The 27,918-nt window shown below is 39.8% G+C and overlaps 1 protein-coding gene across 1 annotated transcript in view; it reads right to left on the bottom strand.

Annotated features, from left to right (window-relative positions):
• CHP1 (calcineurin like EF-hand protein 1) overlaps positions 1-27,918 on the bottom strand; it is a 37,109-nt gene that overhangs the window by 7,044 nt on the left and 2,147 nt on the right. The window contains exons 2-4 of the mRNA XM_079907823.1: positions 22,010-22,082; positions 11,379-11,459; positions 7,675-7,802 (exon numbers count right to left, since the gene is read on the bottom strand). Coding sequence (XP_079763949.1) covers positions 7,675-7,802; positions 11,379-11,459; positions 22,010-22,082 — 282 coding nt within the window. The remainder of the gene's footprint in view (positions 1-7,674; positions 7,803-11,378; positions 11,460-22,009; positions 22,083-27,918) is intronic.

The raw sequence follows: 27,918 nt of genomic DNA, 5'->3' as shown, positions 1-27,918 counted from the left end.
GGCCACCAAGTGAAAAGTATGGGAACACTGGATGATTTTTTGGCACTGTGACAAATCACACTGAGGAAGTGACTACCTTACACTTAGAGCTGAATATTCTGTGGTTTTGAGGCTTTGAATCATTTCAAGTATGTCAGGAAGATTTTTGGTTTTCAGTAGGTACTGCCAATATTAAAAGGCCCAAATCCAGCTTTAGAGTTATTAAGATATACAGATTTAGATCTCGTCCTTGGAACCCACAGCCTAGTAGAGGAAAGCAACACACACTACGCACTTTAATACAGTCCAAGTGTTATCATACATATGAAATACCAGGGAACAAAGCATATAGCAGATGTGCCTTTCTGGTTCAAGCAACATTTGAACAAGGTCTTGAAAGACAAACAGAAATCTGATGAAGGGTGGCATTCCAGGCAGAACTAATACTAGGTACAAGGGCAAGAGAACATGGATGAATATCTAAAAGTTTAAACATCACTCCTTGCCTCCACCAAAAGAAAAAAAAGGTGGGGGGGGGGGCGTGCTGAGTTCACTAAAAGTCTAAGTAAAACTTTTAGAAAAATCTAATTTACTTTTTGTAAGGCACAATATTAAAATTCTGGAAGGGGGAGTAACTAGGAGAGACTTTCTCTGATGTTTGTCTGTTTTCTTTAATTTGGTTAGTTGAGTAACTAACTTTATCAAATTTGAGACTTTATATGCTTAGGAGGTTTGGATTCCAAGGGGAAGGAGACAAGGATCATAAGTGTTCCTGAAGGAATGTGTGTTTAATATATTCCCAATTTGAAAAAGAATAGGTATATGTATATGTATAACTGAATCACTTTGATGTACACCTGCACACTAACACAACATTGTATATCAGCTACAGTCCAATATAAAATAAAAATAAAACAGATGAATGGAAAATATATATATATATTCCCCAAACTAAACACACATACACACACACACACACACACACACACACACTCTCTCTCTCTCTTCTGCATATGCTGTCATCTTTCTAAAATACCATAAAATGTGTTATTTACTAAAGATTTTGCAATGGAAATCTGTTTGCTATATAACCCATAAATATCTGTTTCTGAATTTCTTAATTGGGGGGTAACTGTAATAAACACTTACATCCCTTTCTGCCAAAGTATTTACAGAAAGCTGAAAAGCTAATTTTTGAAACCTAACTGCAATGGACTGAATGTTTGTATCTCCCCCAGAATTCCTATGTTGGAACCATAACTTATCCACAATGTGCTATTAGGAGGTGGAATCTTTGGGAAGTAATTAGGGTTAGATTAGGTCATGACAGTGAGGCCCTCATGATAGGATTGATGCCCTTATAGAAAGAGGAGACAGGAGATCTCTTTATCCTTCTCTCTTTCTGTTTCCACCTCCCTCCCAACGTGAGAATACAGCAAGAAGAAGAAGACTGTGAACCAGAAGGGGGGCCCTCACCAAGAACCTGACCATGTTGGCACCCTGATCTCAGAGTCCAGTCTCCAGAACTGTGAGAAATGTCTGCTTAAGTCACCCAGTTTATGGTATCCTGTTATAGCAGCCTGAGCAGACTAAGACACCAGCAGAGCCATCACACGATAGGGTCTTTTAGAAAAAACTACAGCAACAGTAGTTATTTCTTAACTGACTTGGATTCCTGTCACTCAGCTCTGGTCCTGAACCAGTAGAACCAGCATTTTCCCCGAGATAATGAATGGTCAAATGCCAAATGACTGAGCCATTCTGTTAGCTTCTCTCTCTTTCCTCTCCTCCTCTCCCTTTCCCCCCATTCTTAATCCAGGAGACTTGGACTCTCCTGTCTCCAGAGCTGTCATCTCTCATCTCCAGTCCCAGGGCTTTAAATGCCATCTAATGTTGATGACTCCCAAATGTGCATCTCCAGCTTGGACCCCTCCTCTGAGCTCCTGCTGTTGACGGCAGAGCAATACAGTACAGTGGTTAAGACTCTAACTCTGCCAAGTCCTGTCTGACTGCTTACTAGCTATGTCTACGTGAGCAAGTTACTTAATCTCTCTGTGCCTCAGTTGCCCAAGAGGTGCAAAATGAGAGTAACAGAATCCACCTCATAGGGTTGTGAGGACTGAATGAGTTAGTACACAAAAGGCACTTTAAACAGTGCCTGGCACACAGGAAGAGCTCAATCAGTGTCATCTACCCGCCGTCACCTCTCTGCCCTCCTCTCCTACCACTCACTTCTTTCTTGATAACGCTGCTTTGTTCTCTGAACACCAAGCACTCATTTCTACCCAAGGACCTTTACACCAGTCATCCCCTCTGCCTAGAGCACTCTTCTGCTATTCTTGGCATGATTGGCTCATTCTTAGGGTTTCAACTCCTCAGAGAGGTTTCCCTGACCACTCATTCTAAAGCAGTGACACCCTCCCCCATCACTCTCTCATCTTACCTTATTCATTTCCTTCACAAAACTTGCCACGATCATAAGTCCTGTTTATTCGTCTTTTTCCATATAGTCTGTCTCCCTTATTACATTGTAAGATCTCTGAAAGCAAAGACTTTATCTGATTTATGCACCATTGTATCCTGGGCCTAAAATAGTGCCTGGCATACAGGAGTTGCTCAAACATTTGCTTAATGAAAGACCAAATGAATGATCTCAGTCAAACCTTTACATTTTAATCACGGTTACTTCCTTAAAAAAAAACCAAAACACTATAGTGAAATAAACATAAAATTTAAGTGTACAGTTGAGTACTTTCACACTGTTGTGTAACCATCACCACCATCCATCTCCAGAACTTCTTCATCTTCCCCAGTTGAAATTTTGACCCATTAATAAGTCCCCATTTCCCCCTGCCTCTAGGCCCTGGCAACTTTCTATGAATTTGACTACTCTAGGAACCTCACAGAGGAGGAATCAAATAATATTCACCCTTTTGTGTCTGGCTTATTGTTATTTAGCATAAGTAAATTTTTCTATGTTGTAGCATGTGACAGAATTTCCTTTTTTAAGGCCGAATAATATTTCATTGTATGTATATACCACATTTTGTGTATCCTTTCATGTTGACGGACACTTGGGTTGCTCCCACCTTTTGGCTGTTGTGAATAATGCTGCTCAGTTTCTTCTTGGCTACTCTCCCAAACTCCACATCACCAATATTCCTCATCGTCCAGATAAAATATCTTCATGCAGACTCATTTCCCACATTACTCATTATGTGTTATAAAAAACGTAAACTATTTAAGAGGACAATCAGAACATCAAAAAGGAAGCTTACCATGCCCTGGAGCATTCTAACATGGGTTGTACCTTCCACATCAGACTTTATAACCTCACTGACCTGAAGAGGAGAACAATAAGGAAACCACTCCTGGGAGACAAACAGAGCAGTAGTACTATGTGTGCTTGGGCCTGTGCCTACATAGGTACAGTTCAGCCTTGCTGATTGTCCTTGACATTCTTTCACTGTGGCATAAAAAAGAAATAGGACAAAGCATGCTCTCAGAGTCCCTGAAGAGACTATTCTCTGAGGAAGATGGACTATAAACAAATTTGCCTTAGTGGCAAATGTGTTGCTAGGTGTATGATGTTCAGTTGCTCTCAGTCTACAACAAGAAGTGCCGTCTTACTGCTTCCACAGCTCTGTGGGAAATTCAGAGAAAACCAAAATACAGACAGAGAAGAAGACATCCAGGACTCCTCTGTAGCTCTGGTTTCACTGGTCTACTTACATGAATGTGATCCTAACATACAGGATGCAACAGAATTCGAATTCATGTTCAGCTTCCTATAAAAGTTGATCTGAAAGCCAAGACTAAAGTAATGGTAAAAACCATGCATAACTTGCACAGCACTTACTATTCTATCTCACCCTAAAGTCTGCCATTTCGGTGGCATTCAGGCCTTCTTTCTTCCTAAAAGAAGCTCATCCATGGCTTCAGGGGGCATTCTGTCTCTCTGTCTCTGTCTTTCTTTCCCCACTGTCAGATATGAATAGGGAAGCGCATAGCCCAGCTGCCACTGAAAGCCACCATGTGACCATGAGGAGCCACGCCTTTGGATGAAACAGACCCGAAGGATGGCAGAGCAGAGCAACAGGAAAAACCTGGGTCCTTGACAACACAATCAACCCTGACGCTTGCCCCACCTCACTCGTTAAGTGAGATAATACATCTTACTGTTGAAGTCAGCTGAGTCAGCTGAAGGCATCCTCACTGATACGCTAAGTAACTACCAAATCCCCTAATGTTACCTGGAATATTTTCTTTAGGGTCAATGTGAATTAATGAATTTGCTTATCCGTTCACTCATTGATGAACACTTAGGTTACTTTCTTGTTTTAGCTATTGTGAATAATGCCACCATGAACGTGGGTGTACAAATATCTCCTCAAGACTTTGCATATACCCTTCACCCCAGCCTCTCCTGATGGTAGCATCTTGCATAACTATAATACACCATCAAAACCAGGAAACTGACAGAGGTACAATCCACAGAGTTTATTCGGATTTCACCATGTGTGTATGTGCATGTGTGTGTAGTTCTATGCAATTTTATCACCTATGTAGTTTCATGTAACCACCACCACATTCAAGACACAGAGCTGCTCCATAGCCACAGGGCTCCAATGTCATATCCTGTTATTTAGTGTATAATAAAGAAACACCTTTATTACTGTATCACAAAGTTGTTTTGACATTTTGTTCATTGTATTTCAATATAATTGGTTTCCTTTATAATCCTATGTATTTCATTTTATGCATTCACAAACATTCCGAGATGGGATCGACAGGATTCACCAGACTGCCAAGGGAATTCGTGACTTGAAAAAAGTAGAGCCCAGGCTGTAGAGGGAATTCAGGTAACAGGTCTGTGTTATACCTGATAACCTTTAAAGCCTCCTCTAATCCTGGATTAGAAAAGCAAGCATAGTTTCGTAGAGCACAGAATGTTGTCTTTTTTATAAATTTATTTATTTATTTATTTATTTATTTATTTTTGGCTGCCTTGGGTCTTCGTTGCTGCGCACAGGCTTTCTCTAGTTGTGGCGAGCAGGGGCTACTCTTCGTTGCAATGTGCAGGCTCTAGGCGCACAGGCTCAGTAGTTCTGGTGCACAGGCTTAGTTGCTCTGCGGCATGTGGGATCTTCCCAGACCAGGGCTCAAACCCGTGTCCTCTGCATTAGCAGGCGGATTCTTAACCACTGCGCCACCAGGGAAGTCCCTAGCACACAATGTTTCCTAACTGTCTTCTTAACCGACTCACTGGATTCACAGATGCTCCCCCTCCCCTCTGCAAATCGTTCTAGCTGATATGGCAGCACACTGCATAGTTGTAGCCAATGGGCGACTCTGGAGTGCCTACTCCACCTGCTGAGTTGGATGCTTACCGAGAGTCAGGTGTGTCAACTGTCCTAGAACTGTGCTATTTGTACTTTTCATAAAACTACATAATTTTAGAAGAAATGAAATGTGTGAAAATAAAGTTATTTTTAAATGAATATTAGATTGACTGCTTTTGAAAGGCTCAATATTAAGGCACTGAAGAAAAAAACCCCACCAAACTGTTGCTAAAGTATGTGTGGCAGGACAACTGCAAAAGATCAAGGAAAAAATGTTAACAGCAGGAAGATTCTATTCTCAGAATGCTTTATAAGTACCTTTAAGTTCTCTTTCCACTGAAAAGAAACTGCAACTAGAAACCTTAGACTATACATTATAGATGTGTTCTACACAAAAATGTCACACACCTCCCATCAACAGAACTTTACCAAAACAAAACAAAACAACTCTTGGTCCTACATCTAAAGACTGGCCAGTGAATGTGTTTTTAAATAATATAAGGTAAATTAAAATGTTAAACCATGTATCCTTTTCTATGATTCTATGCTTTAGCTGACTTTTTCAATTACTGATCAACTCCTGGTCTGACAACATTTTAAATGAGAAAATTTCTACTACATTAATGCCAGCATCAGGCAAACATGTAATAAATATATACTAAAGCTCATAAAACATTAAGACACAAGGCTTTGTCTCAAACAGTATTTAGTCTTGAAAGAAGAAAGTGAAATTCACTAATAAACATAAAGTATCCAATAAATTTGAGAACAATTCATTAGAATTCTATTTTCTTTTATATTTAGTTTTCTTTGTACTTAAATTTTCCACTCTTCATTAAGGTATTGATATTGTGGTAAAGAAAAGCAGTGTTTTATTATTTTGGTTCAAAAATCTTCCCTGTCTTATAGAACAAAACTTATTTTAGTATTTCTCAAACTCTTTACCTGAAATACAGAGGAGTGAACTCACACTCCTATAAGCAAGGGAGATCTGTGGATATGGCCCAAGCGCTACAAATTAAAAGTTTAAGTTTCATGTACTATCTTTCAAATGTATGTAAATCTGGCATTATATTCTATAGTTTATCTATATTTGTTTCAATATTAAAAAGCCTTTTAATTTTTCTTTAAATCGTTCAGTAAAAACTTGATGGGCATAAATTAATTAATTAAAAAACAAAAACAAAAAAACTTGATGGGCCCCATTTATTCTGTGGCTTCATAGACTTCACTGTGCACCCAAGCAAGAGAAGCTAGGGCTCAATCAATTCAATACAATTTCTTTTCTTTTCTTTTCTTTTTTTTGGCTGTGCCACGTGGAATACGGAATCTTAGTTCCCCGACCAGGGATCAAACCCATGCCCCCTGCAGTGGAAACGCGGAGTCTTAACCACTGGACTACCAGGGAAGTCCCCAGTTCAATACAATTTCAGTTTCAACTTGTGTTGAAGGAAAAGAGAAATTTAAATTTAATTTCTTGGAGAAGTATTGTAAGGGATTAGGCAATATCATACATGAACCAACAAAGGGCAGAGGGAAATTAACAAATATCCAAGGAAAGGCGGCAAGAGGCATGGAGACAAAAATTAAGTCTTGCACTAACCTAGCTGTCCACCCCTACTTAAGTCATATCCCAGTATCTATCAAATTCTAAGGTGGGATGGGTCTTTCTCACTGTTGTCACTCTAGCACTTATCACAGTACCTGGCACACAGGATATATTAGCAGCTAACTCTTATTGCCTTCAAACCTTCCTGTTTGAAACCCCTTAATATCTCATTTTACAGAAAAGGAAACTGAGGCCCAAAGATTTTAAGTAACTTGCCCAAAGACACAGGGCCAAAAAGTGGCAGAGCTGGGATTCAAATCCAGCCAGTTGGGACTTCCCTGATGGCACAGTGGTTAAGAATCCACCTGCCAATGCAGGGGACACGGATTCGATCCCTGGTCCGGGAAGATCCCACACGCTGTGGAGCAACTAAGCCCGTGCGTCACAGCTACTAAGCCTGCGCTCTAGAGCCCGTGTGCCACAACTACTGCAGCCTGCGCACCTAGAGCCCATGCTCCACAAAAAGAGAAGCCACTGCAATGAGAAGCCCGTGCACCGCAACAAAGAGTAGCCCCTGCTCGCCGCAACTAGAGAAAGCCGGTGCATGGCAATGAAGACCCAACGCAGCCAAAAATAAATAGATAAATTAATTAATTAAGTCAAATCCAGCCAGTTTAGCTCCAGGGTCTGAGCTCTTAACCACTATGTTAGAATAAATGCTTGTTCAGTGAATGAATGAGTAAATAAATGATTTGTGAGAAATGAAAAGCAAATATTTTAAGCCAGAAGACTTTATCTCCTTACAGTGCAGTTTGTTGCTTCGGCTGTTGAGTGGTTCTGGTCCATTCACATCTTTGCTCTTTTCATTATCCTCAATGGGTCGGAAATGAGCCAAGGTCCTCATGAATCCGCGGAAGTTTACCTGGTCCTCTCTGATCAGGAAAGATAACAAAAAGAACATCTTGTCAGTCAACGCAAGGTGATTATTTCTTATGAATTCAATACATTAACAGGTTTAGCTAGAGTGGCCTGAAAGTCCATTTAATGAGGTCTCTTTCCATACACATGGTACTTTAGGGCTCATAAAATATCTTCAGTTAAGTCTTGCCACAAGCTTGTGAGGTTTTATTCTTACTTTACAAATTATTAACCAGACTTAGAGAGGTAACAGGACTTACCAGAGTCAGTTACCTATTGAATTTACTTCTCTTTTCCCAAAGAGGATTTCAAGTAGCAGCAGGGCTGTGCTATCAGACAAGCCAGAACTTGAACTCACTGGCTTCAGACTCTGCAGCAAACAGCAAGTTAAGTCATTTCAACCCAGTGTCTCCCTAACCACCTCTCATGTCTCCCCTGCAGTCACACGTACCTAGCGATATTTTAACGTTAAGGCATATTATGTAAAAGCTGCTTTTGAAATAAAGTTTATTTAGTTATAGAAGCAATAAATACATTTTTGGAAATATGATAAAAAGAAAAGAGAAAAATACCACTTCTAGTTCTACCAATCAATCACAATCATTGTTAATATATCTCCCAGTAATTTTTCTATGTTTTTTGGATAATTGTGAACATACTGCATAATTTTGTAGCTTGCTTTTTTTAAACTTTTAGGCATGTCTACAATCAGTATAAACACTTTGAAACATTTAAACCATCTGCATAATAATTGTGTGGCTGTATCATGATTTTATTATTCCCTCATAATTGGATAGATATTTTCCTCATGTTTTGAAAGAACTTTGTGTATAAAGCTTTTTGGGTACTTAAGATTAGAGAAAATCTTTTTATCACACCACAGGCTAATCAGTAACCCTGTAAGAAATAATTCTAAAACTTGAATGAATAAAGAATGTTTTTAATATTAAAAGAGAATGTCCCATGTGACATAGCTATTTATCTAAGGCAGTCATGGAAAGAACAGGTTGCCTGGTTCCTGTGGCTACCTAAAAATACATCTGAGTCTTTGCTCCCATTGAATAGATGTGGTATGTCGGGTCTCCTAAGTGCCAGCAAACACAGAGATCAGAGACCTTGTAAAGGTAGAGTTCAAAGGCTAGCTTGTGAGCCGCTTGTACCCAAAGGAATGACCTTTCACTCTTTAAGGTAGCTATACTGCTAATGGAGCGTTATCTCTAAAAAATGTGAGTAAGGGCTGAGGAATCAAGGAATGTGTAATAAGATCTGAGTCACATGCTAGAACAAACAGATAAATGAGTACATATATCACTGGCATGTCTCTGAGTAAAAGGGAACTAAATACCAATGTCTTACTTTCAAATCTCATTCTTTAAAAACAAATTGAACCTAAATATGACCAGAGAAAAACAAAAAACCCAGAAGCCAAATATCTGTATCTGATTAGAGCAAGAAGTAGAGGTGCAGCATGCTAAGAGCCGAGCAGTGTAGTCCAGCGCCATCCTCAGCCTCCTCATATATACCTCAAGTACATCAGCACACATTGTGTCCTTAGCAAGAAAGAGATCAGTGAAAAGGATGAGAGACAACACTGTAGTCACAACAAAGGTGGTCTGGCCTTTACAAAACAGCTTTCCACAAGCTGCTTCTTCAAATAATCAATGGTGACTAGGGAACACTTAAAAAAAAAGCTGGCAAAATGACTCTACGGGGTTTACTTTTCATTGCAAAAGGTTTGGATACAAAAGAGCAGTGAAAGTTATCTCCAGACAGTTCTCTGCAAGGGCTAAAAAAAGGAAGTGAAAAAAGGCAAGAATTCAGCACTAAAACCACACCTGAAACAAACGGGCATTTCAGGGAGAGAAAAAAAAATCAGAAAATGAGGAAGTGTAAGTGATTACTCATGGTCACCATGAATCTGAAAAGGGCAGGTCTCAGTCTGATTGAGTCCTATCTTCACATGAACTGGCTGCTAGTCTTCCCCTTTGACTGTCACTCAAATTTACTGAGTGACCGTCTTCTCAACTTGCAAATTCCTTTGCTCTCAATTCAGAGTTCTAAAATTTCCTCTCCACGTGTTTTATCTGATGGTGCACTCACTGACACTTAGTCTCATTACTAAGAACTGGCAAACATATAACATTTTAAAGTCCTCTGGGTCAAATAAACAAGTCACAAGGAACCAGGAAGACATTGTTAAAGAGATTACTTAAAACAAGATTATATGATAAGCTTTATTCAGGAAACCGTACCTAATTGAATCAGTAAATATTGACTCAGCACTTTGAAGGCAGTGTATTAGGTTAGTGAAGCATATCAAAAGCCTAGTTTTACATTACACAAACCTAAATCTGTTTGAGAGAGTGTGTGTGTGTTAGGGGAACTATATCCATAGTTGATGTCGTAAAAGAAATGTAAAGCAATGTTCTGGATTAAAGGAGGCTAAAGAGATATGACAACTGAGCCAGACTGGGATCCTATACTGGAGGAAGGGGACATGCTAAAAAGATTGTTGGATAAACTGATAAAATTGGACTATCAGTAATATATTAGAATACAATAGGTAATGAGGGAAATAGATGAAGGTGGTCAAAGGGTACAAACCTCTAGTTATAAGATGAATACATTCTGGGGACGAAATGTACAGCAAAGTGACTATAGTTAACAACACTGCATTGTACCTTTGAAAGTTGCTAAGAGAGGTAAAAGTTCTCATCACAAGAAAAAGTAACTAAAAAATAAAAAGAAAAAAAAGAAAAAAGTAACTATGTGAGGTGATGAATGTGTTAATTAATATTATTGTGGCTATCATTTTTCAATCTATACATGTATAAAATCACTATGTTGTATACCTTAAACTTATACAATGTTATATGTCAGTCACATCTCAATAAAGCTGGAAAAAAGAATACATAATATTTTATATTAATATTATTACAGCACTTGATAGGTGTGGTAAGTATAAATTACACACTAGATTTCAAAGACTTAATATGAAAAAGAATATACAATATAATAATACTTTTAAAATATTGATAACATATTGAATAATATTTTGGATATATCAGGCTAAATAAAATATATATTGCCAAAGTTAATTTAACTTGTTCATCCAAAATTAATGTAACGTGTTTATTTTTACTTTTTAAATGTGACTACTAGAAAATTTGTAGTAATTATGTATGTGGCCTGAATGAAGTTTTTATTAGCTAGGACTGAGACAGAGAGCATACACAAATGAGGCAAAATGTTAACAATACAACAGATGCTTCTGGGTAAAAGATGTACAGGTGTTCCTCATACTGTTTGCAAATTTTGCAACTTTTCTGTAAATTGAAATTATTTCCAAATAAAAGTTTTAAAAATGTTTAGTTTTACATCAAAGATAAACAGAGATTAAAGACAACTTTGAAGATGGGCTAATAGACCTATCTGAAGTTTAAAACAAGGATGAGGGTAGAGATATTTTAGATATGATCGAGTTAGAGAGGCCTAATGTAATCAGGAGGATCATGGTCTGAGATGACCCAACCGATAGCAACATTCCAGATTAGCCTCAGAAAGGAAGCCCAATAAATGCAGGGACTCACCCCTCTGGAAAGAAGGCGTTGATGATCCGGTCCCCCAGTGGGTTGATGGCAAGTTCTGGAATCCGCTGAAAGTCTTCCCGGCTGCCAAGAGAATCACCTTGGGTTAGAGACCATTGGCCCTTAGCATGAACTCCTTCAGTCATGCTAGAGTACAACCTAGCAAGGATATTACCTCCTGGAATTTACTTCTGTGGCAAATTATACCAAATAACTGCAAAGAATAGCACTTTAATAGCTGCCAAGTGTTTCTTGCACCAGCTCTGGAGTGGAAGAAGCCAGGTTTGACTATGCCACATTCTAGTGAATTCAGCACACAGGTTATGTCAGTAAACCAACTGACAAGCAAATACTAAGCTGTCCCTGTAAATGATTCCTTGAACATTACTATTTTGTACTTAGTAAGTTTGGAGAATGAAGAGCAACTGCAAAGTATCAAACACTGCAGAGTTGAATATGGGAGGAAAAATTCAGAGGGCCCTCTGTACCCTTGATAAGAAGATATACAGCACTTATGAAATGCAAGGAATTCTTAGGTGATATTTACATCTAAGTAGAGAATAAAACACGACAGGGACTTCCCTGGTGATCCAGTGGTTAAGATTCCACGCTCCCAGTGCAGGGGGCCTGAGTTCAATCCCTGGTCAGGGAACTAGATCCTGTATGCCGCAACTAAAAGATCCCACATGCTGCAACTAAACATCCCATGTGCCACAACTAAGGTCTGGTGCAGCTAAAAAAAAAAAAGCATAAAATATGACAACTAACTGACTGGCCTTTTCTCCATTGCCTTCTACAGACTAGAAGTATTTAACCACAGAATATGGCAAGAGCAGTCATCCTCTCAGAACTTGAAGTCTGTTGAAGTGAATATTGTTAGTTATCATTCACTGTATATACATTATGTGCCATTCTAACTCTGTTTATATACTTCATCTCATTTCTTTATGTCACCACTTGTAGAGCTGAGGAAATTGATTTTTTTTTTTTGGGCCGTGCCATGTGGCATGCGAGATCTTAGTTCCCTGACCAGGGATCGAACCCATGCCCCCTGCAATGGGAGCACAGTGTCTTAACCACTGGACTCCCAGGGAAGACCCAGAGCAGAGGAAATTGAGAGTCAGTGAGATAAAGTAACACGTCCAGTGCTACAGAGGTAAAAAGTGGCAGAACTGCAATTTAAATCTAAGTCTGTAAGTCAAAGCACATGTTCTTTTTCCTAAAAAACCACACTTCTTTCCCATAGTACATAAACTTTTTGAAAGGTGCTCTCCCAAAAAGTGTTCAGTAACTGTTTTTAAAAAAATTCTTTGGTTGATATTCTGTGCCAAAAATATAAAGCTACCTACAACAAAGACAATATATGTACAAAATATCAATGTCATAAAGGACAGAGAAAGGCAGAGCATTGTTCTAGATCAAAGAGGACTTAAGAGACATACAACTGAACTCAATGCATGATCCTAGACTAGGAAAAACAACTGTTATGAAGGACAATACTGAGCCAACAGGTAAAAATGGAATATGGACCATATAGAATATGGAATATTATATAATAGTACTGTATCAAAATGCTAAATTTCTTGATTTTGAAATGAGAATGTCCTTGTTATAAGGAATACACACTGAAGTATGTGGCAAAATGTTAACAAGTGGCAAATGTGGGTATCGAGTATATGAAGTTCTTTGCATTATTCTTGCAACTTTTCTGTAAGTTTGAAATTATTTCCAGATAAAAAGGGGGGAAAAGGAATACAAACTCAAAAGGTGATTCCTGCCTTCAAGACATTTACTAACAGAAGAGATAAAACTTATTCCTTCACCCTCTTTGCACTAGAAGCTAATGAAATGTTCGTATTTTACCCAGGAGCCTTCAACTCTCTGGTCCTCTCGTGGTTTAACATTGACAGGGTGCTTAATTAATTCAACAAGCTCATCTCCACCACATCTGGTCATTTTCTACAGGCGTAGAAAATGACCCAGGGGACTAAGCACAAAGTTCTGGTACAATAACTCCAGATTCTAATCTTCTTTCATCATTTAGGGTAATAATTTTTATATCAGTTAATGAATTAGAAGAAGCCATTCATAAGATAACTAGTTTGCTTAAAATGATGAAAGAAGGAAAATTACTGAGGTCCTGATTGTTTAATTCAACAAACATGTACTAAGCTCTTATTATATAATGTGTTCTATAATACAAAGTCTACATTATCAACACAATGTAGTTCCTCTTTGACAGAGGTTAAGAAACAATAATTAGTCCCTTTTAAATGAAGATTAAGGCTGATTTGAATTGCAAGGCCACATACCTCAGTTTAATGTCTAATGAGCTTAAGTAATTTTAGCTGCAAAAAGATACAGTTTAAATACCAGGCCTAGTATCAGGTGCTGAGTCCACAACCTAGCCTAACCCCTTGGGTCTCAATGAAGAATCTAGTCGTGGATTTCCAATGTCAATAAGGACCTAAACCTTGTCTTATGACACTTTTAAACTTTACTCTTAGAAATTAGATTGTATATAAAATGGGGTCTATAAGATCAAGGGGAATACAGTTGAAAATATAAATATAAAAATGAAAGGGTATAAAAAATAGTTTATAAACTGTCAAACAATGTACAGTTTATTATTGCTGGTTGTTCTATAGTGGAATGGAGATCATCTGGACACTACCTCTAGAACTCAGCTTCTCAAATTTGTCTGCCAACACAAATCTAATGGAGAAAAAGAAATACTCCAAGCAGCTCACATACCACAAGTGTTATAATTCATTCAAAATGCAAATTTTTGTGTGCTCATTAAAAAACATACCAATATTATATTCTATCTCATAGTATACCTAGGAAAATCTTCCTTGAGGATTAAGACATTATTACTGGTAGTAGGCAGAACCATGTATAATGGCATTTTTTATGGCCAAAAAATTCACAATGAAGAATTGTTTTCCAGATATGTACAAGCACAGAGATGCTCTGGGAAACCAGTTTTAGAGACCTCAGTAACCAGAAATGCCAACCCTCTACACTGATCTTCACTGTGAAAGTTTTCTCTTATACAGAGATGTAACCTCATAGTTAACTTCTTATATTTTAAGGACCCAAGGTAGATGCCAAGTTCTTTCTCTTATACAGAGATGTAGCCTCAAAGTTAACTTCTTATATTTTAAGCACCCAGGGTAGATGCTTAGATAACATACATAATGAGGACATTAAAGTCTGCTAGTTGGACATACCTGTAGGAACACACGTTCAATTAAGAAAACAGTTTTCTGGGGACTTCCCTGGTGGCGCAGTGGATAAGACTCCACGCTCCCAATGCAGGGGGCCCGGGTTCGATCGCTGGTCAGGGAACTAGATCCTACATGCATGCTGCAACTAAGAGTTTGCATGCCACAACTAAGGAGGTCACCTGCTGCAACTAAGGAGGCCTGGAGCCGCAACTGGGACCTGGCACAACCAAATAAATAAAATAATTAATTAATTTTTAAAAAAAGTTTTCCACATTTTAGTATAATAGAGATAAATCATTTACTATTTGTATTTATTATGTAATTATTTATATTTATTAACATTGAAATGATAATAATTTCCGTTATCTAAAACATTTGATATTTTAAATTAAATTGATAAAAATGATTTTTTTTGTCTTGGTAATACAATTTTTTTTCAGGTTTGCCAGGTGAGGGAAGTAGCAGTTACAAAAACTAATTAAAGGAACTCTTAAGAATGGGTCAGCTGCCCACTGTTGCCAGGACCCATCCCAAGAATATAAAACCATTTGTCCCCAGGATAAAAATGGAGAACTGCTATGGAAAGAAACTGAAAGATCCACCTGGGCAGGGTTTCGGCCAAGTGTTGGAGGCTGGCTCCCCAGGAACACAGTCCTTTTATTTGGGGAAGAGAGTTGCAAATTTGTCCCCTTGCTCCCTGACCGTATGCCCTAAAGTGAGGTCTAGCAACTTACTGGCCCTGCTCAGAGTATAGAGGGCTTGAAGTCAGTCCTTCCATCCAGGCAAAGACCTGTGGAGAAAGCAACCACAAACAAGCCCATGCCAGTTTTCTACAGTAATCCATCCACACTTTTTCATAAATATGAATCGACAACCAACACTTACTGGCATTTTGGGAAAATCAATAACATAAAAAAGTAGGATCAAGATGAATAGAGATAATCATAATTCAGGGAACAAAAAGGAGTTCTGAAAGATTCTAGTAAGTAACGCAATAGATATTTGATAAGTTCTTGCATCTGTAAAACAAAAATAAGCTACTATGATAGAGCAGAGGTCAGAGAACGAGATAGTTTCTTGGAAATTAAAAATATGACTGTGGATAAGTTCATCAAAAGGTCTACAAAATAAATTCAAGGATATCTGTCAGAAAGCAATGGAAAAAAATCAGAAAATATGAGAGAAAATTGAGTCACGGTGGTCCAATAGCCAACCAACAGAAATGCCATGAAAATCAATAAAGAAATAAGAGGGGGAGGAAGTAAAGAAATAGCAGAAGAAAACTTTCCAGCTAAAGGACATATTTTAACTTTTTTTTTGGCCATGCTGCATAGCATGTGGGATCTTAGTTTCCCAACCAGGGATTGAACCCTCGCCCCCTGCATTGGAAGCGTGGAGTCTTAACCACTGGACCGCCAGGGACTTCCCTAAAGGATGTATTTTTAGATTGAGAAGGTTCACCTGATACTGAGCAATGAATAATGAAAAATAACCTACAAAAAGGTACAACTTTGTGAAATTTCAGAACATCAGGAGGAGATATTTGAAGGTTTCAGAGAGGAAAAAAAAAGGTTATCTACTAAAAGAATGAGAATTAGACTGGCATCGTGGTTCTGTGAAACTCCATTCTGGAATGACTGATACCATTGTGTACAAAGTAAGTGCTTATCCAGGATATTGAAATCATCTGCCCTCTTGGATGAAGTCAAAGAAGAAAATGAGTCTCAAAAGCACTTAGTTTTTAAGCAGATAAATGGCTACCATTCAGGAAACAATCTCTTAGAATTTATAGGTAATCTTATTTATTTATTTGTTTGTTTGTTTATTTATTTATTTATTTCTGGCTGCACCTTGCGGCATTTGGGATCTTAGTTCCCCAACCAGGGAGTGAACCTGGGCCCCCGGCAGTGAAAGCGCTGAGTCCTAACCACTGGACCGCCAGGGAATTCCCTAGAGGTAATCTTTTTTAAAGTGATATATAACAACACAGCCAACTAGTAATTTCAGTAATAACTTTCTTGCAGAGTTTAACTGGTCTGTACTGTCCCCTGTAGTCAATTTAACCTGCATGGATTTACCATCCAGGAATAGTTTTCATCATGGTATTATTTGAGAAAAAGTATCTGACAAAAATCCAATATTAAAATTGCTCAAAAAAATTGCTCAATGCACAGGATATTTTTAAAGTAAACTTTTAATGAAGTATAACATACATACAGGGAAGAGCAGAAATCACAAGCATTCGGTATGATGAATTTTCACCAAGTGAAGATTATAACCGGCACCCAAACCAAAAAATTGGTTACTATCAGTACCCAGATACCTCCTTCATGTTCCTTTTGTCTCTATCTGCTCCCCTCCTCAAAGGGTAGCCATTATCCTGACATCTAACACAGATTAGATCAGCACCAAGGATACTTAAACAAAAGAAACCTTCTTTGTATCCAGATAACGACCAGGCTCTCACCCTGATCTGACCTACAAAGGACCATTTCAGGGCACCTTATAGGACCCAGCTGGCTTTTCAAAGACCAATTTCAATGGCAGTGGTAGAAATATTTCACCCAAAATAATGGCACCTGAAGAAAGTAAGATTTGTGAGGTTATAGTATATATTTATATTCTGTGAAATACCGATCTAAAGATTACCAATCATTTTAACTCAACATCTATTGGTAGGCCAAGGAACTAGTGTTCTATAAAACATACTTTGGGGGTGAATCTCTGAAAGCATTTTGCAGAAGCTCCATTTCTAACCAAAGCCTTCTATAGTTTCTGCTTCATGATCCCACTGAGACTGACACTTTAAAAAAAGGAGTTACAGGGGTTTCCCTGGTGGTGCAGTGGTTAAGAATCCACCTGCCAATGCAGGGGACACGGGTTCGAGCCCTGGTCCAGGAAGATCCCACATGCCGCAGAGGAACGAAGCCCGTGCGCCACAACTACTGAAGCCCGTGCGCCACAACTACTGAAGCCCGCGCACCTAGAGCCCGTGCTCCGCAACAAAAGAAGCCACCACAATGACAAGCCTGCGTACCACAACGAAGAGTAGCCCCTGCTCGCTGCAACTAGAGGAAAGCCTGCACACAGCAACGAAGACCCAACACAGGCAAAATAAATAAATAAATAAAATTAAATTGAAAAAAAAGGAGTACAGAATGCCTTGGACAGTACACTATAGTCTCTCACTCTGCAGAATTTGGCTTCAAGCCGCAGACATAGAGCATCTTGGGAGAGGAAAGTGAAGAAAATGTGGAAGGAAAAATATTTCTCCTACTAACTTTCTTAGGAAAGTGGGGCATTAACTGTTAAAGGTAACAAAAAGACTGGAGGTAACTTATATTCGGCTGAGCACCCTAATGGGTTCTAGAAAGGTCAAGACAGGCCTTGAGCTGAGTCTGGCGGTAAAGGCTGGAGAGAGGTAAATCACTCTATTACTATAAAAGAATTCTGAGTTTACCAGGTTATGTCTACGGCTGGAGGGAGTAGAAAAGATGGGGTTGGGGGAGAGGGGACGACAATCTATAACAAGATGGCCAGGGGCTGAGATGGCCATTGTCGGAGGCACAGCCACTGTGAAATCCCTGATATTGGGAGGGTCCAACAAAATGATTTATTGATATATACACAGTTGACCCTTGAACAACATGGATTTGAACTGTGTGGGTCCATCCACGTGTGGATTTTTTTCAATAGTTAATACTTCAGTACTACAGGATCCATCATTGGTTGAATCTGCAGATGTGGAACCACGTACACTGAGGGCAGACTATAAGTTATTCTCGGATTTGACTGTGCAGAGGGTCACCACCTCTAACCCTTGCATTGTTCAAGGGTTAACTGTAACATGCTAGTTGTTTACTATGTAGTACAATGGGGTAATTTCTTCTTGCACTCAAGGTGGCTTGGGGCTTTTCCCGTATTTTAATCCAAACCATGATGGAGATCAAAGAACAGATTTCAGACCAACTGCTTTGTAATGCTGAATACAAAAGAATCAGCTAGACTCAGGTAACCATGAAATCAAAAATTACCCTATCATTTCCATTACCATCTCTTCCCCTACCAAGAATTTGTAGAAACCAGAACAGAAAGCAGTGCCTAGTGCATCATAGGTATTCAATAAATACCTATCAAATGAGTGAGTTAGTTCACTGGCTTTCCATAGAGTGTGAAATTATGTTTTAGGGGCAGAGCAAATCTTGCCTAGATTTTAAGGAGCAGGTAAGACTAACTGACACATGGAAAGTTTTCACCTCTTCTGAGGAGAAACAGCTCCTTTTACAAAAGATTTTCCATTGTTTTCCAGCAAACAATGAAAGTGATTAAAGCACACATTTACAAATCACCCTTTCTAGAAAGAAGAAAAGGACTCAAAACTAATGTGAAGGGTTTCCCTGGTGGCGCAGTGGTTGAGAGTCGCCTGCTGATGCAGGGGACACGGGTTCGTGCCCTGGTCCGGGAGGATCCCACATGCCGCAAAGCGGCTGGGCCTGCGTGTCCGGAGGCTGTGCTCCGCAGCGGGAGGGGCCGCAGCAGTGAGAGGCCCGCGTACCGCAGGAAAAAAAAAAAAACTAATGTGAATTCTATATCTTCACTTAGTGGTTAAATCTGAATTTATGAGGAAGACGTAATCCCAAACTTAAGTAAATTATTCAAGTATTTGGGCTGAAGGAAAAATAGAAATTTCTAGTCTTGTTAATTTTTCTAATACAAATTTATATAGTCTCCTCAACAAATGGTGCTGGAACAGCTAGATATCCACAGGCCAAAAAATAAAGTCTGACTCTTACATTTCTATCTATTGTTACACACACACACATTTTGTTTTGTTTTGTTTTGTTTTGGCTGCACTGCGCGGCATGTAGGATCTTAGTTCCCCGACCAGGGATCGCACCCGCGCTCCCTGCAGTGGGTTAAGTGCACAGTCTTAACCACTGGACCACCAGGGAAGTCCCTTCTTTCTTTTTCATTTTGTATAAATATAACAAAAAATACATATATATGTATATATTGTGTGTGTATACATATACATACAAAAAACTCAAAATGACAAACATCCAGTTAAAAAATAGGCAAAGGACTTGAATAGGCATTTCTCCAAAGAAGACATACAAATGGTCAACCAGCACATAGAAAAGATGCTCAACATCATTAGCCACTAGGGAACTGCAAATCAAAACCACAGTGATCTACCATTCACATCCACTAGAATAGCTAAAATCAAAAGAGAGATAATAAGTGCTGATGAGGATGTGGAGAAATTTGAACCCTCATTACATTGCTGGTGGGAATGTAAAACAGTACAGAGCTGTGCAAAAGAGTTTGGTGGGTCTTCAATAAATTAAGCATAAAATTACCATGTGACCCACAATTCTACCCCTAGGTATATGCCCAAGAGAATTAAAACATAAGTCCACACAAAAATGTTCATAGTAGCCAAAAGGTGTTAACAACTCAAAGCTCTACCATCTGACGAATAGATGAACAAAATGTGGTCTATGCATACAATGGAATATTATTCAGCCACAAAAAGGAAAGAAGTACTGATACACACTATAACATGGAAGAATCTTGAACATGTTAGGGGACTTCCCTGGTGGCACAGTGGTTACGAATCCGCCTGCCAATGCAGGGGACACGGGTTCAAGCCCTGGTCCGGGAAGATCCCACATGCCGTGGAGCAACAAAGTCCATGTGCCACAACTACCGAGCCTGTGCTCTAGAGCTCGTGAACCACAACTACTGAAGCCCACTCGCCTACAGCCTCTTCTCCACAACAAGAGAAGCCACTGCAATGAGAAGCCCACGCACTGCAACGAAGAGTAGCCCCCACTCAACGCAACTAGAGAAAGCCTGCCCACAGCAACCAAGACCCAAGGCAGCCAAAAATAAAATAATAAAAAAGAAAATCATGTTATATGAAAGAGTCAGTCACAAAAGGCCACATACTGCATGATTCCATTTATATGAAATGTCCATAGAGAGAGGAATGGGAAATGACTGCTCAATGGGTATGAGGTTTCCATCTGAGCTGATGAAACTGTTCTGCAACTAGACTGTGGTAATATATAAACGTATTATACAGTGTTGTGAATGTACTTAATGCCACTAAAATGTACACTTTGAAATGTGAAATATTATGTTATGTGTATTTTGCCTCAATTAAAAAAAGACAAAGAGGGGACTTCTCTGGCGGTCCAGTGGTTAAGACTCTGCGCTTCCACTGCAGGGGGCTCAGGTTCGATCACTGGCCGGGGAACTAAGATCCTGCATGCTGAGCAGTGCGGTAAAAAAAAGGAAAAAGTACTTAGTGTGGTCTTTGCACGTGATAGGTATTCCGTAGCCATTGACTTTAATGACTGGGCAGCATGGTTTTGGTCAATTCCAGCTTTCAGTGAAGCCAGATTTTGCCCTAAACAAACATGGCCCTATGGATTTATCAGCCATTTTCTAGCTCTTCTGCCTGAGGATTATGCACAAAGGCTCAGCAACTATATTCCTCTCCCTGTCATGCTACACCCCACACCTATGCTACAAGGCTTCTAAAGAAGTCCTCCATTGTTTCTTGACAGCCGTCAGAAAGGCAAACAGCTTCATTCTATATCATTCAATCAAGGCTGAGGAACAACAGTAACAAAATGCTGCTACTGAGTTAGGTTGGGAGGTGGTGGTAAGGAGATATTTCATTTGACTATAAGACAATTACAAATATGAAATGATACAGCATTACATTACTCAGAAATCATATACTTACTCAAGACCAGTTTCTCAGCTGTGGCACTACTGACATTTAGGGGGGATTGTCCTGTGCATTTTAGGATGTTCAGCAGCATTCCTGGCCTCTACCCACTAGACATCAGTAGCATTCCCCAGCTGTGACAGTCAAAAATGTCTCCAGATATTTGGCCACCCAAGGGAAAATAGCCATCAGTTGAGAACCACTGCTCTAGACGAAAATACTGAACATCTTATCTAACATTAATACATATAAACTGATGTACCCTAGGAATATGGGTTGGGTTGGGAAATGAGAGGGGAAAGGACAAAACAACCTACACCATCTTGGATTGCTATGGGTCAGCCTCCTGAAAGCTAACATGTTTGGAAAAGAGCTGTGGGAAAACTCAAGCAGAGAGAGTCGAAATTCCCAAAGGTACATTCATAGGACCAGAGCAATGGCCACCCAAACTAAGGGGAGCTGGAGTAAAGTAGCAAGCACCTAGTGATAAATGTAATTTCATTGTTCTGCTTAGTATGTAAGTCCCCTGTGGATCAATGATACTCAAAGATGAGTGAAGAAATGGTCCCTGTTCTCTGCATTCCAGATGCCTATTGTGTCTGCTCTCTGGATAAAGGCAGCTATTCAGACGTTGTCAGAAAATAAAGAACGGAACTGCCTACCTGAGAGTCCCATTCTCTCCTTTGTCCAGGCTGGTGAACCGGCTGTAGAGGCGGGTGATCTGACTGTGGGAAACTAAAGAACACAAAATTAGTCCCAGTTGGAGAAGTTGCCCTCCACTCGAATTGAACCTGAATGTGGCCCTTCAGAAGCCAGCTCCTCTTCTGGTCCCAGGCCAACATTAAACGCTTCAAAGTCAGTAAAGTGGGCCGAAATCTCAACTCCAACTCACCTCTAGAGTGTCAAAGCAGGAAGAATGAAAGGAGTTAGAAAATAAACTAAATCAAGAGTAAACAAAATTGACTCTCAGGAATGAAGTCTACGCTTAATTAAGACTGTGTTACATGTCAGGTAGTTAAGATTTAACAAAACAAGGCCAAATTTAGTTTAAAAGGAAATTGTGAAACTTTCACCTTTCAGTACCCTGACTTAGAGGCTATGAAAATGCATGCTTTGATTAAAAATGCATCTCTAATAATCAGTTTGATGTTTCAGGCTGGCACAGCTGGGTAGGTAACTTGTGTTGAATTTAAGATTGGGGCTGGAGTTCCCTGGTGGCACAGTGGTTGAGAGTCTGCCTGCCGATGCAGGGGACACAGGTTCGTGCCCCAGTCCGGGAGGATCCCACATGCCGCGGAGCAGCTGGGCCCGTGAGCCATGGCCACTGAGCCTGTGCGTCCGGAGCCTGTGCTCCGCAACGGGAGAGGCCACAACAGTGAGAGGCCTGCGTACCGCAAAAAAAAAAAAAAAAAGATTGGGTCTTGTGAAACAGATTGTATTTTAAAAATCTGATTTACTCCTACCCCAAGCATCAGTGGCTTTATCTTTTCCCTCAGGACTGATCTTCGGGTAAAAGATCACCACAGCCTTGGGTCAGCCTCTTCTCTGCGATGGCATGACCTCCACTGAGTTCCCAGTAAAGGAATGGGCTCCGAGAAAGGAAATTAGGTAATTTGTAAAATGGTCATGTTATCATCAGATGACATCTACAAGGAAGCTGTTTTGCTCCTCATTTTGGACTAACTCAGGCACAAGCTGACAATTATGAGGTAATAACTACAGGTAGACAATGAAACTTTGGAAATGCAAAAAGGAATTTCTGGGAAATAGTTTAGTCTCGTGGCAGATGGGAGGTAGGAGGAAAAAAAGAAGTTATCAAAGGAGAAAAGACAACAGCCAAAAAGCGTGTGGCAAGTGTGGACTTTGTCCTAGGCTGTACCTTCACGGGTAAAGGGGTGGCTGAGGGAGTCCTGGTAGTTGTCTTCCTCCCCCAGCTCAAGAAACAAAAATCCACCTGCAGTTTTAGGAACAATGGGATAAAATAAACAGGGCCACCGGCAGGAGAAACAGGAAGTGAGTGGCCCAGAGCTAGGAGGAGAAGACACACTGGGCAAAGCTGTGAATTCTTCAGCGTCAGGTTTCAGCGCAGGCTGGGCTCCGTTCTGTACGACTGGCTCTCTAAGGAGAGCAGAGAGCAGAGGAGGAGGCAGAACCATTCCCAGCCAGGGCAGAGCCAGCAGGGGGCCAGACACTGAAGCAGCTGTGGACCTTTCTGCTAGTCAGGCAGGTGTCAGTAGCTTGGTGTACACTCTTGTGAGAGTCAGGTTGACAGGTTCTGATTCCAATCACGGCACCACAGCTTACCAGTGAGGGGTGAGTGAGTGGGGTTGTGGAATGAACTAACAGAATCCAGGAGAGGAAAGCGCTTGGCAAAGGTCTGGCACTTGGTAAGCAGTCCAGGTTAGCTATTATCATCATTATCCTTACATTGTGAGCCTGCAGGTACAGTTTTACTGCTGTACTAATTAATCTCCAGCTTTCTCCTGATTCTGCCAGTCACAACTGTTTTCTTCAGGAACCTGACTAGGCTTTGGCCTCGGGCCTCAAAGGCTGCTCTAGAACTAAAGTTCCCTTTAGTTTTCACAAAATAAGTCAGTTAAAGAATGACTAACTTTCCCAAAGAATTTTTTGAAAAAACAAAATTCGTTCACCATCTCAACATCACTGCTTTCATTTCTTCATATATCATCTAACATGTCACTGTGTACTTTACATAAACATAATAGCTTATTTTTCATTTATTAATTCATAATTTTTCTATATTGGAGTCCTTTTTAATAACTGCATAATATTTAGTCCACTGAGTATTATATATTTCAGGTTACTTTTCTTTAACAAGGAACACATTCAAATTGCAGTTCTTTTTATACTAGTTTTTTTTTTTTTAATTTGAGAAAACAATCTATCCACATGGTAAAAATGGTACAAAAGTGATCATAGGGCTTCCCTGGTGGCGCAGTGGTTGAGAGTCTGCCTGCCGATGCAGGGGACATGGGTTTGTGCCCCGGTCCGGGAAGATCCCACGTGCCACGGAGCGGCTGGGCCCGTGAGCCATGGCCGCTGAGCCTGCGCGTCTGGAGCCTGTGCTCCGCAATGGGAGAGGCCACAACAGGGAGAGCCCCCCACGTACCGCACAAAAAAAAAAAAAAGGTGATCATAACGAAAAGTCACCCTAACAACCGCATTCCTCAGTCTCCGTTGCCAGAGTCAAACACTATTACCAGTTTACTGTGAATCCTTCTAGAAATTCCGTATGTATGTATATATGAGTATGTACAGCAAGTTATAAAATTTTTAAGTTGGAAGAAATGTTGTCACCTTGTCCAACTTCTTCAACTAACAAGTGAGCCATCAGACATCTTTCTAATCTAGAACACCATCCAAAAGAAAGGGACACTGAAACCTTATAGTACGATTTTTAAAATTCCCTTAGTGAGTAATGGTATGACATTATATCCCATATTTCAGAAAAAGAGATCAGTTTATGGCTGAGTTCCTAATTTACCAATATGTTAAAAATAACTGTGTAAATAAGTATCCAAACAACCATAAAACTGCTATCTTCCAGGACAAACTGGGCTATGTGGAAATCAGGGGAGAAATGTACAACCAAATGCCAACTTTTAACACAACTCAGTATGGTTACATCTCAATCTACCTCCTAAATATCGGAACTAATGTTATAATGATATTGTTACAAAGAGCTCCGTTAGAACAGACGAAGAAGGAGGAGAAAGAGAAGAAGGAGAAGCAGCAGCAACAGTAGCAACAGCAAGTAAGCAGGCTTTAATTCAGGTGCTAAACTCACTATGACCAAGAATATAAAGCAAACTCCAAGGTGTATACCTCAGAGTAACTTCAAGGAGCAAAAAGGTATTGGAACTGCCACAGAGGAAGGCAGGACAAGTTTCCAGGAAACTATTCTCACCAGAAGGCGCTAGGTTAGCAGGACAAGTGCCCGAAACCTGCATCATTCTTGGTAACCCAAAGGAAGTCTCAGGAGTTGACAATTACTTTCAGAAAAGGCTGTGAATGTGGGCATATCTTGAACGAAGCTATATTTTTCTCCACTGATGGGCAAATAATTAGTTTCTATTGTTGAAAGTTTACTTAAAAGACACTGCTAATCTTCCTGACTAAAAGCCATTCTGACTATCATTACTGTGCTCAGAGAAAGAAGGCATTTCACAGAAATGCCAAGCACTAAGGAGGAAAAGCAAAGTGAGGAGTAAAAATGAAAAGGGAATAAGAAAAAAAGTCATTTTGCCCTTGCCTTTATCCTAAATCTTAACGCAGAAGAACAGATTAATAACCTAGGTAAAGCATATATGTGCAACCGAAGGTAACTCTCAAAAGATTGAGAGGTTGAAGCCTGCACCCCTAACCATTCCTCCTGAACACTCCATACCCCAATATTTCGCATTTCCTGTGGCAAGAGGACTTCAAGAGCTGGCCTACTCTCTCAGGAAACCTATAGATTAAGAGACTTAAAAGAGATTAAAAACAAAAACAAAAACTTTCTTATAACTGGGGATGTCTAAATATGGACTGAATGATAGATAATATTTATAGAATTGTTGTCAACTTTCTTAGGTGTGATAATAGTATTCTAGTTATGTAGGGAAAAAAAACCCTATTCTCAGGAGATACATGCAGAATGCTTAAGGGGTGAAGGGTTCTAACATCTACAACTTTAAAATGGTTCACCAAAAATATATATATAGGGCTTCCCCGCTGGGCAGTGGCTAAGAACCCGCCTGCCAATGCAGGGGACACAGGTTCAAGCCCTGGTCTGGGAAGATCCCACAAGCTGCAGAACAACTAAGCCCGTGCGCCACAACTACTGAGCCTGCACTCTAGAGCCCACGAGCCACATCTACTGAGCCTACATGCCACAACTACTGAAGCCCACGCGCCTAGAGCCCGTGCTCCGCAACAAGAGAAGCCACCGCAATGAGGAGCCCGTGCACCGCAACGAAGAGTAGCGCCCGCTTGCTGCAACTAGAGAAAACATGCCCACAGCAAAGAAGACCAACGCAGCCAAAAATAAAAAAATAGGAGCTGGAAGACAGCAGCAGGGTCTTCTGTAGTGACAGAACCTTCAGGCACTATGGCAAGGCAGATGAGGGCCATGAAGGGGTTCTGCATTTTGAGCAGGAGCAGTCTGAAGTTGAACTTCCACTTACATTCTAGCCCAGGAAATTATTCTCAAGCAATTGCCTTTGCCTGTCTTGTGCTCTTTGTTGCAACTACAGAGAAACCCACACTAGTTCTATCATCACTACACCCTTTCAAACAAACAAAACCTCACTGGCCTGTAAAACGTACTTCCCAAACCTGTTCAATATCTTTGCCATGTCACATGACACACACCAGAAGGTAGAGGCTAAAAATAAATCAATCGGCATTTATTACTACTCAGCTGGCATGAGTTGTTTCTCACAGATTATGTGGCTATTTCTTTTTAAAAGGTTTTAAGTAATTCCCAGCCAGGTTGTTGCCACACAGTTAAGTGAACTAAAGGTGGAGCATACAGAAACTCCCAAGACACTTATGACCTTAATGACAACTTTTATTGAAATGATTTTAATTTATGGAAATGTTGACGAGTGAAAGAAGGTGATAGAACTAAGACAATATAGCAAATGTTTTACGCCAACACAAAGTGTTTTTAGACAGTGTTTTTCAAACAGAAAAAACAGGATTTCTACTCCTTTCAAAGTTTTATTTCCTTAGAATTGGGAAAACATGATTCCTAATCCAATATCCCCTGAAAATAGGAAAAGTGTAAAATGCCGTCACCTCTCCAGTTATATAGCTCTAGACAAAGTTTTTATAACTAGCATATGCTAATGGTATTTTCCCAATAAGATGATTGTTATCTGTGGTTCAAAAGGTAATAGCTAACACCTGGTGCTCATTACATACCTAGACACTATTCTAAGTAGTTTACATTTTTCTCATTTTATTCTCACTAGGAATCCTATAAAGTAGGTACTATTATTATTCCCATTTACAGATGACAACGTTGAGGCTTACAAGGAATTCTTACTTAGAATTACTTTTCCAAACACTTAGAGATTAAATTTCAAATACCGGATAACCTAGTCATACATGAATTCTAATCAATTTAGACTTACGAATGCAAAGCTTTCATACTGAATATAAAGTCAGTTTTACTCAATCATGCTACATTTTCTTACTGGCAAAGCGAGTAAAGAAATGTCTTATACTTGTTCTTAACTTGAAGTGTTTCTGATTGATAGTTCCCCAAACTCTTAACAGAACAAGAAGCAGAGGAAAACAGGACTAATTCCACCTCTCTACCCGACCCTCAGGTATCCATTGTTTTTATTCTTCTAAACCTTTTGCATCATGCTAAGATTAATGCTTTAAAAATCAACTCTGCTGATCGGCACTAACTGGATAAATTGATGGCTCAACTCCCAGAGCAGAAGAATGACAGGTAGCATACTGGGGGAGAAAGCACCTGGAAGCCACCCAAAATGCCCTAGGTTAATTTATCCAAATCTAATCAATTCATGCATGGATCAAGGCCCAATTCCTGTCC

This window comes from Stenella coeruleoalba (assembly GCF_951394435.1).
Source record: "Stenella coeruleoalba genome assembly, chromosome: 2".
Classification (NCBI taxonomy): Eukaryota; Metazoa; Chordata; class Mammalia; order Artiodactyla; family Delphinidae; genus Stenella; species Stenella coeruleoalba.
This window is presented reverse-complemented; position numbering and strand designations above follow the sequence as displayed.